The sequence below is a fragment of the Thunnus thynnus genome, chromosome 17, assembly GCF_963924715.1.
Source record: "Thunnus thynnus chromosome 17, fThuThy2.1, whole genome shotgun sequence".
Classification (NCBI taxonomy): domain Eukaryota; kingdom Metazoa; phylum Chordata; class Actinopteri; order Scombriformes; family Scombridae; genus Thunnus; species Thunnus thynnus.
In genome coordinates, this window is record NC_089533.1 from 5,660,856 (window position 1) to 5,677,268 (window position 16,413).

Consider the following 16,413-nt stretch of genomic DNA (forward strand, 5'->3'; position numbering starts at 1 on the left):
TTGCCTCCTTTTCCAGGCTGTGTCAATAACAGAATCAGGCTGTCCAGAACTGTATCATCAATATCACCTGTATGTGCTGCTAAATAGCTAAAAAACTTGTTTATTTTACTGCATCTACTCTGTTTTGTTACTTTATTGCACCTCTATAGTGACATTTGGCTATCTCTGTGGACAGTAGTTGGGTCATGCAGGGAACTAGCACACACCCACACTGTGTTTTAGCAAAATCCCTCCATCTGAGTAAAGTCTATCACTGGTCAGACTGATCGCAGCAGCTTGAGAGGTGAGTCAGTGAATAGGAAGATCTCCAGTTTCAGTGTTATCTGCAAACACACGTGGAGAAGTCAACCTCAAAAAAAAAACTTCTTTTGACTTCATTTGAGATTTTTAAAAACATGTACAGAACAACCATGTACAGAACAACAGTGTCTCATTGAGGGACTCGACAAGTCAGAGTGGCCGCAGCTGGTGGGAGAAGAACTCAAATCCTTTACTTAACTGAAAATATAAAGACCCCCATCATGGAATAATACTCCATTAAAAGTGACAGTCATGCTAAAATGTGGTCTTTTCACTATTGTTTTATAGTGCGAGGTCTGTTACTGCAACCTGAGGATAAACAGGGAAAACCATAATAATAATAAAACTGCTCTTACTGTGGTTCAAATTGTATATGTTGCACATAAAAACCCTTTCTAACTGTAACTGTAGATGTCTGATAGTAAAGTGGTGGAAGAATAAAAGCAAGCTATTCTACATTGTGAAAATACTTAAGTACAAGTCCTGCATTTAAAATCTTACTGACTGTGAGTACATAAGTATTATCATTATGCAGCAGAATTACCCCTGTCAGAGTTATTTTATTATATATTATAGTTTTGGATCATAATTATTGATGATAAATGATGTTTTAAAGTTGTAGCTGGTGGAGGGAGAAATACTTTTAACTACTTTGTACTGTTGTTTAATTTATAATACTTTATATTTTAAGAACTTACAGTAAAAAGTGTAATATTTGCCTCTGAAATTTAGTAAAGTGTAAAGTAGTAGAAAATGGAGAAAAAAGTTATGTAAAGTACAAGTACTGCAAAATTGTACTTAAGTACGGTACTTGAATTACTGGTAGAGAAAAAGTATAATACTGGTAATTCCTTTGAAATGTAGTGGATATAGAGGAGTAAAAAGTGCAAGATTTGCGTCTGAAACATAGTACAGTAAAAGTCTAAAGTAGTAAAAAATAGAAAAACTTGAGTAAAGTACAAGTACTACAATACAGTAGTAAGTAGTTTCTTTCACCCAGTAGTAAAGAAAAAGTATAATACTGGTAATTCCTTTGAAATGTAGTGGATATAGAGGAGTAAAAAGTGCAAGATTTGCACCTGAAACATAGTACAGTAAAAGTGTAAAGTAGTAAAAAACAGAAACACTTGAGTAAAGTACAAGTGCTACAATACAGTAAATGTACTTAAGTAGTTTCTTTCAACCAGTCGTAAAGAAAAAGTATAATACTGGTAATACCTCTGAAATGTAGGGGATATAGAGGAGTACAAAGAGCAAGATTTGCATCTGAAACATAGTACAGTAAAAGTGTAAAGTAGCAAAAATACATTGAAAAACTCAAGTAAAGTACAAGTACTGCAAAATTGTTTTTAAGTATGGTACTTGAATAAATGTACTTGCTTTTGTACACATTTAAATTCCTTTAAAACAAAGTGCAGTAAATACATAAAATATATAAATACTGTACATGGTATACAAGTACTAAAGTAAAGTAACAGTATTTGTTAATACCTGAGTAAAGGTCTGAACATGGTGTACACACCGCACATCACACTGTGTCCTGCGCCGCCACAGACACACTGACAGTGTGTCGACAGCTTCGGTGGCACCTCTGGTCAACAACAGCTGGATTAAATGTCAGAGCTCCTGCTGCGGATGAAACCTGCTGCAGACACAACACAACACAGACCTGATACTGGTCCCACTGGGAGCTGAACCCAACATGTTTCACAGATAATCACATCATCAGTGGACATTTGGCATTTATAAACACTGAGCTAATAAAGACAGAGACGCCGCTGTGGAAAATCAAACCACATCCAAGCAGGAAGATAAAAAACAGGTTAATAGTTAAAATGTCTTTTATTTAAGTATCAGTTTAAATGTTTACTTCAACTCCAGCTGAGTGTTTTATTGTGTCTTTTAGTCCCAGTTTATGACTTTTTAATGAAAGTATTGTGTGATACAAACAAGAATTAGTATTATTAGAGGTTATTAGTCGTAATATATGTATTTAAAACAATACTTAAAAGACTGGAGCCTTAGTTCAGCAGTCAAAATCTCATTTGTAGTTAAATTTCCAGCTTACAAAAATGGTTTTAACTACTTGTTTTCATCTCAGTTTCAGTCTTTTCAGTATCTAAATAGATCTACTGTTATACTCTAATTTGCCTTGGCACCAATAATATATCAGCAAACTGTTAGTATCCTCCAGTATCAGCTTTAAAAACCATTATTTAGTCTAACAGTGAAATTAGCAACATAATGTGCATATGTAAATTATAGAGGAAAAACCATATACTGCCTCTATACTGATAAAAACATGACGTTTCCTAAATAAGTTTGCTCTTCTCTGCTGTGAAAGTTGCAGATTGCATCATAATAAACAACTCCTGCATGATCCAGGCAGCTGCTTAGAGACAGCTTTATTTGGCTGAATATGACAGCGGTGACTGACAGCAGGCAGCTGCGTGGACACCAGGAGAGGAGGGGCCACGCGGGGGTCATGAGAGGTCAGTGGGTTAGAGGAATGCTGATAGGAATGCCCGGAGCGGCGGCCAGGGGGAGCATCTCGGTCAGCGGGACAACAACAAGGATCAGCGGCTCCCCGGGGAGCCATGACAGTGGACAACAGGCCTGCAGAGACACATGGTGACCCAGAGGATGAAGATGTTATATAATATGCACTGCTAGGATGTTGGGTTTTTTAAATTGCATGATTTGTTGTGCCAGAAAATTGCATTTACACATATTTTACCACACTAAGGATAAGAGAATTACTCTTTTTGTATTGAAGATTAAAATTAGGAATCCAAAGGAAAACATTTAATTTAATCAAATTTTCATTTCTTTTATTGCTCCAATCTGATGCTGTATATTAGTTGTTGTTTTAACCCTTATACACTGTTCATATTCTGACCCTTCACATGATCTTCTACTAATTAGTCTCCATATAAACCAAACTTCTGGACCACAAATCTAGTTTTCATTCATAAACACCTCATCGGTCATTGATAAATAGGTGGTTAATCCTTAATGAAGCTTTCATAGAGCAGATAATGTATTCTTTAGGTTTTACTCTATATGTTTATCACATTATATTACGGTCTTATGTCACATAAAACAGCTGTAATGACTTCAATTAATTTTATTGAACGTGAAGAATGAAGCGACACAAACATTTTTGTGGAGGTGATGGTCAAATTTAACCTGAAACATCCTCTACAGTCTGTCCAAATAAAAATGAAGAAAAATAAAGGATTAACAAACAAAACTAAAAAAAAAGAAAGGAGAAAAAGGGAAGGGGAAATAAATGAAAATAAATAAATACATGCAAAATTCTGCTCTGACCCGCCCCAGATACACTCTGGAGCCCAACCAGAAGCCCTCACAGAGCAATTTAGCTATATCATTGTTTTCTTTCTTTCCTCCTTTGGTTGATACTGTCCCCCCGACCCTCCACCCCTCCTTGCTCTCTCTCTCCTCCATCTTTTTGCTTCCCCCCCCCCTTTTGTTTCGGTTTGTCTGAGTCTAGTTCTCCCTCTTGTCTTGTCTTGTGTCTTCATGTTGGTCACTTTTATTGCACTATAAACAAATAAAAGAGAAAGAAAAAGAATAAAAAAATGTATATTCTGGGTCACTTTGGACTAAAGGAAAGTAGTTTATTATGTTTTTACTGATCTCAAATGTAAAAATGGGTCAAATCTCTTAAACAATTACAATATGATTTAAGAATTTCTTTTTTAAATGGATTTTCTGATATCATATGTTGTGTATTTGTTTTGTTTTTTTTACAAACATGACCTTAGTGTTGAAAAAAAAAAATCACACTTAACAAGTTTAGAGGCTTTAAATTAAGAATTTATTTCTTATGTTGTGGTGATTTTATAGTAGAGACCCTGCATGACTGAAAACTTCACATAAACACTGATATCGGGTGTTTTTGAGACCTTTAATCTAATGTAGACCACAGAAATGAACACGCAGCACAATATGTCATGATGATAAAACGCCAGTCTGTCTGAATTTATACATACAGTTCACATAATTCAGTTTGCAGAACCCATCTGGATATCTGTGTCAGTGCAAATCACGTGTGTGTGTGTGTGTGTGTGTGTGTGTGTGTTTGTATGGGAGTGGTGTGTGTTGAGGCTGTCGGAGCGCGCTGCGTTTAAGTGTGTATCGGCAGATTCTGTGGAGGCTCCGCAGGCAGATTATTTTGAACTGGAGCTCCGTGATCAGCTGGAGCTTTTGCCGCTGTGAAAGAGAAGAAGAGGAAGATGAAGATTCACTTACTGGAAACTATTACAACACAGATTCATACAGATGATACCGGACTGTTTACCTTTATCTTCTACTTTCTGTGCCTCTGGTTGAAACTGTAGTTCTCCGTTAGGACCGGCGGGAGGCTGCCCGTCTGCTGCCTGCGGCTCCTTCTGTCTCTGCGACATCTCTAACACCGCCTGAAACGTGAAGACAAGTGAAGCTCCGATAATTATAATCACATTGTCCGACTTTTTTTAGCTCAGTCACAGATCATAAGAAGCGTTAAGCGAGGCGGCGGTACACGGTTACCTGCTGGTACTCTCTCCTCTGGGCCTCCAGAGCTTTGCCTCTCTCCTTCAGCAGCTCCTGCTCCTGACGAAGAGTCTCGGCCTTCCTCTTCAGCTCCTCCTCTTTGTCCCTGAGTTCGGCCTCGAACCGCTGGAGCTCCTCCTCCGAGTACACCGGTACGGTGTCCAGAGTCTGGAGAAACGACAGGGAACGTACATAAACACACTGGATTTACACTACTGTTCACATTTTACACGCTTATAAAGGTGAAACACTGAAATTGATAGTTGTTTTATTTTCATTTCTGGCTTCTGACAGGTGCCATCTTTAACATTATCATGACAATAAAACATGAAGCGTCATCTTTCCCTTATTACAAAGCATCAGACAGCTTTGACGACATATTACCACAAACTCATGTAGAAGCCGGTCTTGGTGTGCACGAAACACAACGTTACACTACGCTTCAACACTGTAGCAGCTCCACACGTGTGTGTGGTTCGATGAGGGAAAGAACAGAATCACCCGTTCAAATTCACCACCCACATTTTCCCAGCTTCCCTTGGGATTTGAACCTCAGACCCTCCGATCACCCGCCCACTCCCCCCAACCTTCAGGCCACCTCTTGGCTCTTTACCTCCCACTCTTTGGGATTATTGAACTCCCTCTTCTCGGTGGATTTGAGGAACTCCTCCAGGCTGACGAGACGGTCTTTATTTGTATCCACCTTTTAACACAGAAACATAAGCAGTTAGAAGACCGGCAGACGGCATCGGATGAAAAACAAGAGCAGGAACATAAAAGTAAAATGATTAAAACTCACGTTCTTCATGACGTGTTCCCTCATCCTCAGCCTCTCTTCCTCCATCTCCATCATATCGTCTTCCTCGTTCTTTGGGTTGTAGACTTTCTCCAGCTGGAGGAGGGAAATGAACAGATGTTAGCTGAAAGTGTGCTAGAACTCGGAAACAAAAGGCCAAACAGCTGGATTTTCAAAAGGATTATCATCCAGTTTTTGATCTTCTGTCATGAGTCTGGAATAAAACCTTCAGTTTTAGCAAATGATGTCGTGTAGGTTCCTTTACCTCTTTAGTGAACAGAGCTTCCAATTCCTGCTCATCTAAAACACCATCTTCATTAGTATCTAAACAGGGCAGAGAAGAATAGAGACCGTTTTTATATCAAACTCAATCAGTGGGATATGAAGTAAGGGAAGAAGTGTCACTCACCATGTAGTTTAAAGAAGGTTTTAGGGTTGAACTCTTGTGGATCCAGTCCGTCTGTCTCCTCCCACACTTCCCGCAGCTGAGCGACGCTACCCTGAGTGAGAGAACATGCAGCAGAAAGAGGAAAAAGATGTAAACAGAGCTCGATTCACTTCCACACACACAAAAAAAAAATCAACATGGCTGCATCTGTGAGTACCGGAGCGTTGACTTTGGGGTGCTGGCGGTGTTTCTCCTTCAGCTCCTGCATCCTTTTCTCCTCTTTCTCCCTCTTCTCCTGGTCCAGGCCCTTCAGGTACTCCCGTCTCTCGTGCTCCTTCAGCATCTCGTAGCGCTTGAACTCCTCGTGTCTCTCGGCGTCGTAGTTCTCCAGGTCCTTGGTGGCCTACACAAAGAGAGACAGAGGTCAGATATAAGACAAAGTATCTGGGACAATCAGTGACAGACTTAACCATCTTGTTTGGACCTGTAATTGTAGCACCCCTGAGTCAAAATCAGTGTAATTATAATCCCGCTGGAATGTTTTGAGTTTGATTAAAATCTGATCTGAACTATCTGAGCGGCCGGACAGGAAGTCTTTTCACAGCTCTTCATGTATCGCCGCCTGCAGGATCTCACCGTTGAGATTAGCAGCTCCAGATCTTTGGCCTCAAAGGTGTTTTGATTGTGCGGATCCAGATGTTCGAACTGTTTCAGCAGGGAGGCGTGGTCCATCTGCAGGCCTGTGCAGCAGATACACATTATTATTACATCCTGTACATACATCACTGAACACATCCTCACATCTCTGCATGGAAGCTACGTCAGTCTTTTAATACCCCAACCTGCTGATTTGCATTCATGTGTGTATTTTACAACACTTTAAAAGTCAAAAATGTGTTTATTTTTCCGGACATATGGTTCCATCTGCTCTGTTTGTTCAAACTATGATTTGCATCCATGCGTATGAATTAAATATGAAATATGACAACACTGCACATTTGTATGTTTTTACTCACTGAGTATATTAGAGGATAACAATGAAAGACACATGATGCCTCCGTTGTTCTATCTGTTGATGAAAGAGCTTTTAAACAGCTAACGATGAATATTTGCATGTATCGGGACTATTCGTTTTTCTAAAATAAGCATTTGTGCAGCTGTAAATAAATGACAATGAAGATGAATTTTTAAAATCTATTTTTTCTTATTTGTTGATTAATATTTAATGCAAACACAGCTGAAAACTTTGTCAATAGTTGTCAAACTGTTGATTCGTTGATCGACCAAAAATGAGCCAAATCTAATCTTTTAAATAAATTATTCATCATTAGAATTTGTTATCAAGTAAATAAAACATTTGCTGGTTGCTTTCCTCAGTTTCATATCATATAATTTAAGTACAGTTAAGTCACTTGGATAAAATGTGGTATTAATTATTATTACTAAGATCTAGAGCTGCAACGATTAATCAATTAGTCGACAGATCAAATTAATTGGCAACTATTTTGATAATCAGTTAATGATTCCAGTCATTTTTCAAGCAGCTTCTCAAATGTGACAATTTGTTGTTTTTCTTAAATCATAAATTTAAACATTTTTTTCTCTGTTTTTTAACATTTCATGAACCAAACGATTAAAGGATTAATAAAAAAAATAAATGGCAGATTATTCGATAATGAAAACAATCGTTAGTTGCAGCTCATCAGTTTCTCTTCATCATGAATTGTAAATTTGGAAGCAGCTGCACATATGAAAATAGTTTGGGGAATATAGTATATGTATAATATAGTAAATGAATAAACTATTAATGACAATTTACAACTAGTTTGAAAGAATCTGTTTGTGTTCTTCTCTCTACTACAACAACAAGACATTATTTTCTCCATATTTTTCTAAATATACAGTAAATATACATAATCTCTCTCGTCGACTCACTCTGTGTGTTGGTGCTGTCCAGTTTGGCTTTGAGCAGCATCCTGAGGCGAGAAACTTCCTGCCGCTTCAGCTCATCCAGACGGGTCCTGACGTTGTGACTGACCAGGTCCAACTCTTTACTGAGACGACCATTCTGACAGAGGACACGTGAGAAGAACACGTCAATATCACTTGTGAAAAGGTCAGCTGTGAGAACGAGAACGAAGTAACAGATTCTGACCTTGATGTCCTCCGTGTTTGCCGTCTGTAGTTTCTCTCTGAAGTGAGGGTCGGTCTCCAAAACCTCGATCACCTCTCGGAGGTATCTGTCGTAGTAAAGGCCAGTGTCCTGAAACAGTTTGTTGTAAAGGACGAGTTATTCACAATAAAACTGAATCCTGATCAAATCTAATATAGATTACTGAGAGTATTACCACGCTCTCCTCTGGGACTTCCTCTTTAGCTTCTTGGTTGCCTCCATTGCGATCAATAGGCACTGACCAGACGCCGGCACAGACGGATAGAAGCAGCAGCAGCCGGCCTGGTTTCAAGTTCATCCTCCTTAAACATGAACAACAATCAGATGTTCACATGCAAACTATAAAACAACACCAGTGGTCAGTCTTAAAGGATTTTTTCAACTGTCAGGTGTCCATATGAACAGTGAAAAAGGTTTTCTTCGCTATAATCATTCCTCCTGTTCATACTGGCTGTTAAAAGATCCTTCAAATGTGCTTTCAATGTAAGTGATGGAGGTCAAAATCCACAGTGTGTCCACACAGTCATTTAAAAGATGATGTGAAGCTTATATGAGGCTTTAAGACCCGTCCTTCAATCTGTTTTTGTTTACATTTAAGATATGATATTTTTATTGTAAACATAGTGTAACCTGGTTATTTATAATCCTTGTCTACACCATTATTCCATCACTACTGAGGTGTCTTGTCAGCTTTGGTTCATGTCTGTCTAAACACTGCTGCATTTTAACTATATGTGCTGGATTTGATTTCTACATGTTTTAACCAGTAATGGAAGAAGAGAGTTCAACTCATCCTCCATATAACCAGCAGCAGACTTTCATTTACATGTAGACTATATTATAATATTTTTCTATTTTGACACCAACTTTGCGATTCAAATCCAGGTTGTAAACAAGCTGGATGAGGACACGGACTTGATTATTACTTCAAATGGGACAATGAGTAACATTAGCTGACAACCGACTAAACTTCTCACATGGTTTCATTTCAATAAAATAATAAATGTTCAAATGATCCAATATTTCACCAAAAGTCAAAGAAATGAAAAAGACCAAAAACTGAAAACAGATTCAGAGCTTTGTTTCTTCTTCTTTGCTCTCCCATTAATCAGTTACTTAACTATGGTTTTTCATGCAGGACATTTACTTGTAACGGAGTATTTTTACATATTTTTCACATACGTCACATTCATAATAGAGTTATATCAGGTTTAAAAGGGATTATTCGTAGTTATATGAGGTATTAGTCATGTCTGTAGCTATCAACTAGCTTAAGGAAGAACAACACGGATGCTGATACAGGATGCAGAGGAATCAATAAAAAAACTGATATTTCCGTGACTGTAATGACATGATAAATTGGGTCTAGGGTATTTATAAACTAACGTTTGATTTTATGACAACATTTTAGACATTATTCACCTTCAAACGTTATTTTACAGGTCACTCTCCGTTAACGCAGCCGTAAGCTATAGAAACGTCTAGCACAATTCCTCCTCTCATTATCTACCTGAAGATGTGTTTTTAACGCAGCATTTAACCGCCGCCGATGTCAAAACCACTATTACAACTAGTTAAAACCCACATATATCTTTAAATGTCTCGTTTCTTACCGCAGGTGTGTTTTTAATATCTAATCCGATGCCCCAAACAAGATCCACACCAGCGTCGGATAAAATTGACGTCATGAGAATGCAGCAGCGATTTAACGTGCTGCTTTCAAGGACCGTTGGAAATAATGGAAATAACAAGAATAATAAGCGGTGGGATGATGAACGAATTGTTGAGTTGTGACAGTGAAAGTAATGTCAACTCATGATGGAATATTTGGTATATTAATAATTAGTTAAACTGTCTAACATTTTTGGCAGATTCAAGTGTTCTATTTTTCGTATAAGGTCAGAAAATAAACACACAAAACAAACAAACAAAAAACAAAAAGACAAACACCAAAATATTTGCTTTTTCTGGTGTCCATTTAGGAGGTTATTATCATTATTATTAGTTTTAATCTCTAACATGGACATTGATTGTCCCAGAGTTAGCAAGACAGCTAAATTTCATCTGCATTCCCTGAGCAGGCATATTTACAAAATAATTACGGTATCAAATGTTAGAGTTCATACAGGGGTATAATAAATAAACATTATACTAAACTAAAATAACATTTAAAGCATTACATCATACAAAAATTAAAATAAAATACTCATACTTGTCCCACCAAATAAGATGAATTGTAAAAGTTCCGAATTACAAGCCTATGAATAGCACGTAAAGGCAGCATCATCCCTTTAAATAATACATGGACACAAATTATGTACAAATGTTTTTAATTGCTTTGAAAAATAGATTTGTTGTATATTTAATTCATCACACAAACACAAAAGTATGGCAGATTGAAATAAATTAACATCAAAAGAGACAATAATTGCACATGATAATAATAATAATAATGATAATAAATAAAAGGTATAAATATTAAGCATCAAAATGTCAAAATAACACCTAGGCCTACTAATAAAATTAATTGGAATAGATAATAAAATATGGCACATGGTAAAAAAAACACATAGTTGCAAAAATTGTTCACAAATAAATAAAGTCAAAAATAAATTAACAATCACTCGATAAAGTAATTTCAAAATATAAAAATATTTTTTGAGGTCATAATCAATTTATATCAGTTTGACTGATGAACTTGGAGGAAATTTGATTGATTCACACTTGCAAATACAAAACAGCTGATTCAGTGTTTAGAAATCAATCTCTCTCATGTCGGTGGGCGTCCCGGCCCTTTCGTTTTCCACCTCTTCACCTTTCTCCAGGGGCCCCTGCTGGAGCCCGCTCCTCAGCCGCTGTTGGAGGGCGTATTCGATCATCTCGCTGTAGCACTGCAGCACCGCCTGGGATTCAGAAAATAAATTATTGTTGAAAACATACAACTGTAAAGCCTTAAAACACTAGTATTCTTAGTCTGCTTGCTTAAAATTCCCATTCAATTCAACTGCGGCCTCACGATTCACAGATATACTCACCAGGTCAGTTTGGCACAGCTCTGCCAGCGCTTCACTCATAAGAGACAGCTGAGTGGGGCCCTTGTTGCCCAGACCTCTCAGGGCACAGTTCAGTGAAGCTGCAGCGACAAGTGACGGCGGCGCTCCCAGAAAACGGGAGTCACAGACACACATGGCGGCCAGAGTGTCGCTGTGCCTCCGCAGGGTGCAGAGCAGCTCCTCGGAGTCGCCGCCGTCTACGTCTCCCCACTCCTCCACGGAGGCGAGAAAGTGTGGGAAGAAGTCCTGTGGAGTCACCGCTGCTGTGTCCCACCGCAGGGTGGCGAGGATGACACGCTCCATTTCCTGATGGAGAGAAGAGGGCAGAAAAAAGTCAGAGGTGTCCCTTTAATATTAATAGCATCATACAATAGTATATATATATTGTGAGGGATTTAGTTATTTTCCATATTTTAGCTTAAATGTTGTCCTTTTCTGGTCTTAAAGGCTGCAGGTTATTCTAATTATTCTAATAATTATTGAGCCAAAAACGTCTGATATTTTATGTAGTCAGTGTCATCCACATGCATCATTGTGTCCTCTGTGCATCTGTATTTATTTATTTCCTCCAATTTATAGACTTTTAATCAGAAAATAAATGTGATAGAGTAATCGGTCATCTGAAAATGTTAGTTTTAGACCTATTTGATTGTAAATTGAAGTTTTAAAGAGGCTGATGTCCAGTTGTTGGCTTTGCTAAGACACAACAAACATCAACAGAGAAGAGAATCAAAGTTTGCCTCCCTTTAAGACCTCATCCTTGTATGTATGTAAGTTTTCCACCACATATTATGACATAAAAAAAGGTGTGAAACAAGGTATTCCACGTGTAAAATCAAGGATTAGTTGGTGTTAGAGGTCCACAGCTGGAGACGACCCCTTCCTCCACTCCACTACAGCCCTGACTGTATGTTAACTTCTCACCCACGTGTCTGTGGATGCTGTGACTCACCCGCAGGTCAGAAGGCAGGAAGCTGTATTCAGCCGCAGCGCAGAGAGTGTCGGCCGTGACGTTGTCGCTCTCAGTGAGTTTCGAGGCGATGAGGATGCAGCCGGCAGCCAGGCAGTAAGGTGAGACGGGCAGGGACAGAGAGGCGGACAGGAACCTATCCATCAGAGAGACAGACAGGGGGAACACTGCCTCATCACAGCCGCACTCACAGCACACCTGCAGAGGAAGAAACAAGAAGATGGAAGACATCCAGCACTGCAAGGGGAATCTGGGGAGAAACTGGTGCATGAGAGAGAGTTTCATACCTCCAGGGCCCATTTGGTGATCTCCTCCCTGCGCTCCGGATCCCGCTGGATGAGGGTGATGTAGAGCATGGAGGGCATGTACCTCTCCTCCACGTGAAGCAGCCTCTGGATCACACGATGCCCCGACACGGTGGGGTCCCAGGCGGCTCGCAGCTGAGACGAGCCCCTGATGTGGCCCTGGGCCGGCGCCTCGGTCTGACTCTGGTCGTCCTCCGCTTCCTCACACCACAGAGACACAGACATGCCTCTTTCCATCTCCTGCTGGGTAAAATATGAACTTATTCACGTCCAGGTGGGAAAAGAAACGCTGTAGCCGCCAATGTCCCTCTTGCACCTGCTGGGAAATCCTGTTTTTTTGTCTTGTTGGACTACTTTTGACCTCCTGTGGTGCTCTGCTGAATATCACACCTCAACTGTTTATCTCTGGGTTTTATACCAAGCAGGGAGAGAGAGAGAGAGAGAGAGAGAGAGGGGAGTGGCACAGAGTGGAAAAAAGGACCGCAGAAAGAGGCGGAGACCCGTCGTGAGTGACATAAAATAATAAGAAGACAACAATACGGTCTGTGCAACAATTGCTTCAACAGGTGGGGAGATAGAGGGAGAAAGAAGGAGAGCAGGGCAGAGATGGTGGCAGGGGAGGAGTAAAAGAGGAGCAGACAAGAGAGGGAGTGGCCCGCAGGGACAGAGCAACAGCTTGCCTTCGACAGTGAAAGAGAGAAGGGAGGAAAAGAAAAGGCTGCGAGGGGTGAGAGGCAGAGACAGAGAGGAGAGAGGAAAGGTCATCTCCAGACTCTGACAATGGGAATGGATGACAATAGGATGAGGGGTGTTTGTTTACAATGTGAGCACGGGAGGAAATACGTCAAACGCAAGATAGATGTTAAATCCTGCAACTCGGTGGTGGACAGAGTGAAATTCTGTGAAATATAACAATTTCCCCCTTTATTCAGTGAATTCATTTATAATTTTGGTTTACAGACAATCTCTCAAATACTTCAATTAATATGATTTCAGCAGGCAGTTTGCAACCTCTGTCACAGTTAAAATCCTAAAAAGGTTTCAGTTGAGTCGCAAGATAAATTTTATGGGTTATGAGAAAAAAAATCAGATTTCTGCAAACTGCTTTTTGCTTGTGAAACACTGTTTTTACCTTCTTTTTTTTTTTTACATTAAACTCTTTAGTAGAGCTGAAATGATTAGTTGATTAATTGATTGTAGATTTACAGACAATCTGCAACACTTTTGATAACCAATTTAAACAATTTTAAATCATTTTTCAAGCATAAATGTCCAAAATATGCTGGTTCCAGCTTTTCAGATGTGACATTTTTACAGTTTTTCTTTGTCTTAAATGATAGTAAATTAAATATCTTTTGGTTCTGGACTGTTTTTTTTGGACAAAATAAGCTAATATAAGGACTTACGATGAGAATTTTTCACAGTTTTCTTTTCAATTAATCGATTAAACAAGCAAATAAATGGTGGAATATTTAATAATGAAAATATTCATGAGTTGTAGTCTCACTCATTAGTTTGCAAACAGTGATGCAGATTTTGTTTTGTGTCGAGGAATTATAATAAATTTCAACCCTTTTTCAGAGGTTTTTTGCACCTGAGTGTCAAACCATTAAGTGACCAAACAATCAATCTTATATTTCTTATCATATATACTTTATATGTCAGAGAGGGGAGAAAATATAGTAACAGAGAGGTTTTTCTCTGTAAATGTATTCATCAAAGTTTTGGCTCAGAGCTTCATCTCTCTCTCTCTCTCTCTCTCTTTTCTTGGAGGATCCTCATTGTCAAAGCAACCTGTGTCCCATCGGCCTCCCCTCCCTGCGCCTGTGGCAATCTGCTCCTCGTGTTTAAAGAGCAGCGAAGCCACCGGGGAGGGCTGGGCGAGGTATGTGCAACAGACAGTGGAGCCGGGCAGGTCAATGAGCCGTATTGTCTCCCTTTACAAATCAGTGTCAGACAACAGCCCCTGGCCTTCTGCCTGCTGCTGGCCTCCTCACACATTCATCGCTGGTAGACACACTTTTCACACGCTCCCCGGGGGACTCCTCTGATGGTCACAATGGGGTCGCACTCACCAGTGGAGAATACAGATTGTATTTGACACACTCATTACAGGTGGCTTTTCACACATTAAGGTTTCAGTGGCAGCTCAAGCTTCAAATAGGAGTTAAATGGACGGAGGGACGCGCTGACAGCATGCTCTGATCACCATGACTTGATTTGAGCTGAGCATCAATAATTCATGCTCTATTCAACTCAGAGGTGGAAACTGGTTTTACTAACTATGACTCAAGGTAGATTCAGTTTCATATGTAAAACTTTTTTGAAGAAAGATATAACAATTCTTCTTTGCAGGACATGATATTTGAGCAAGCCATGGTTAAGAACTATAGTATATTTAATAAGAAGATAATCATGAATCATTTTATGGGATTGAACTTTTTTTTATCAGTGGTGGAAGAAGAACTGAGATCTTTTACTTGAGTAGATAGGTGGTAGCAATACAACAATCTAAAAATACTCCATTAGTAGTAAAAGTCTTACTAAAAGTATGGAAGTATTATTACAGTAGCTAATTGTACTTAAAGTATCAAAAGTAAAAATGCTCTTAATACAGAGAAATGTCCCTCGTTGGTGTTACTCACTATACTATTATATATATTATATTACTGTATTATTATTACTGATGCGTTGATGTTTAAGCAGTATTTTACTGTTATAGTTGGTGGAGGAGGAGCAATCGAAGGGCTTCTATCACAAGCGTGTAGATGTCTTCAGACTGGGGTTGTTTTCAGACATTGCAAGAAGAAGTTAAACATCACTTACTTTGTCCAGTATTTTGCCTGCTGCTGGGGCTGCTTCACTGAAATTTCTTAGGGGGCGCTATGGAGCCAGTTTGCACTAAAGTTATAGCAATTTCCTCTGTAATGGCGAAACATCAAAACTCAACGCCACGCCACGGCCACACGCTTCAACGTTAACTAAATCTTTTGATAACTTTTGATCATAAACTAGTCTAGATGACACACACAGATTTTGAAGTCGTTATGATGAATTCTGTGGGAGGAGTTCGTTAAAATAAAAGGCCTGAAAATGGCAAAAAAAACCAAAAAAAAAAAAACACGAAAATTGACCAGTTTTTCCAAGATGGCCGACTTCCTGTTGGATTTACAGTATGGCTCCAAGAGGCTTTTTTGTGCGTCTGGACATGATACATATGCTCTGTGAATTATATTTTTCTACATTAATCTGGAAGGCAGTGCTTCTGTATAATATTTTCCTCTGAGATATAGAGCAGTGGGAGTAGACGTTCCTAAAATGTTTACAGTACTTGAGTAACAGCAAGTTGTCAGTGGTGCTGGTGTGGTAAATATAAAGAAGGACGTATAACGTAAACATCCAGTAACATAAAAAACATCACATCTCATGTAGAAAGATCCACCTTACAGCCATCTTAATTTTTACAGTATTGTACCGATCAGTTGTCATTTGTGAATTAAAAACTCATTAAACTCTACAGCAGTTTGTTTACTGGTACAGTTACATACTTTATGATTCACAGCTAGAACACATTTGCGTGTTTTATGATCTTCTACATCCTTCCTTCATTCTTTTAATATGAGAGTATTTAAAGTCTCCCACCGCTGGGAGTCTCAGGTTTTATCAGCCACGACTTACACTTTTGCTTTCATCATCGTATTTAATCTTTTATCTGTGTCTGCAGATCAGATCCCACCACCGCCATACAGAACTAAATATGCCCCCCCCCCCCACTACAAAAATGTGTCTCAGTCTGACGCCTTTATGTCACTTTTAGCTAGCTATCCTGCTCAAGTGGAAGTCTGTTACAACCCCTTCACATAAACGATGG

At 39.1% G+C, this 16,413-nt stretch overlaps 2 protein-coding genes across 3 annotated transcripts; both read right to left on the reverse strand.

The window, feature by feature from the left end:
• Positions 1-4,118: 4,118 nt before the first annotated feature.
• On the reverse strand, positions 4,119-9,941 carry nucb1 (nucleobindin 1). Of its 2 annotated transcripts, XM_067570130.1 has the most exons (13): positions 9,828-9,941; positions 8,390-8,516; positions 8,197-8,304; positions 7,977-8,109; positions 6,678-6,781; positions 6,259-6,444; positions 6,063-6,153; positions 5,919-5,977; positions 5,657-5,749; positions 5,471-5,560; positions 4,855-5,025; positions 4,625-4,742; positions 4,119-4,536 (listed from the first exon to the last, which is right to left on the reverse strand). In XM_067570130.1, exons 2-13 carry the CDS (start codon positions 8,510-8,512, stop codon positions 4,451-4,453), a joined length of 1,362 nt encoding a protein of 453 aa, XP_067426231.1. In that variant the 5' UTR covers positions 8,513-8,516; positions 9,828-9,941; the 3' UTR covers positions 4,119-4,450. The 2 variants fall into 2 exon arrangements, with proteins under 2 accessions (XP_067426231.1, XP_067426230.1); XM_067570129.1 differs by having other exon boundaries at positions 7,977-8,304.
• A 1,012-nt stretch (positions 9,942-10,953) lies between these two features.
• ccndx (cyclin Dx) lies at positions 10,954-13,416 on the reverse strand. The gene is made up of 4 exons (XM_067570900.1): positions 12,525-13,416; positions 12,220-12,435; positions 11,250-11,573; positions 10,954-11,117 (listed from the first exon to the last, which is right to left on the reverse strand). Exons 1-4 carry the CDS (start codon positions 12,777-12,779, stop codon positions 10,968-10,970), a joined length of 945 nt encoding a protein of 314 aa, XP_067427001.1. The 5' UTR covers positions 12,780-13,416; the 3' UTR covers positions 10,954-10,967.
• Between the last annotated feature and the right edge of the window lie 2,997 nt (positions 13,417-16,413).

Coding starts and splice junctions, on each gene's coding strand:
- ccndx (XM_067570900.1), bottom strand. CDS start 12,779: ATGGAAAGAGGCATGTCTGTGTCTCTGTGGTGTGAGGAAGCGGAGGAC. Junction 11,574..12,219: donor TCCTGCCTTCTGACCTGCGG/GTGAGTCACAGC, acceptor TCTCTCCATCAG/GAAATGGAGCGTGTCATCCT. Junction 11,118..11,249: donor AGCTGTGCCAAACTGACCTG/GTGAGTATATCT, acceptor TCTGAATCCCAG/GCGGTGCTGCAGTGCTACAG.
- nucb1 (XM_067570129.1), bottom strand. CDS start 8,512: ATGAACTTGAAACCAGGCCGGCTGCTGCTGCTTCTATCCGTCTGTGCC. Junction 5,978..6,062: donor AACCTTCTTTAAACTACATG/GTGAGTGACACT, acceptor TGCCCTGTTTAG/ATACTAATGAAGATGGTGTT. Junction 5,026..5,470: donor ATAATCCCAAAGAGTGGGAG/GTAAAGAGCCAA, acceptor TCGTTTCTCCAG/ACTCTGGACACCGTACCGGT.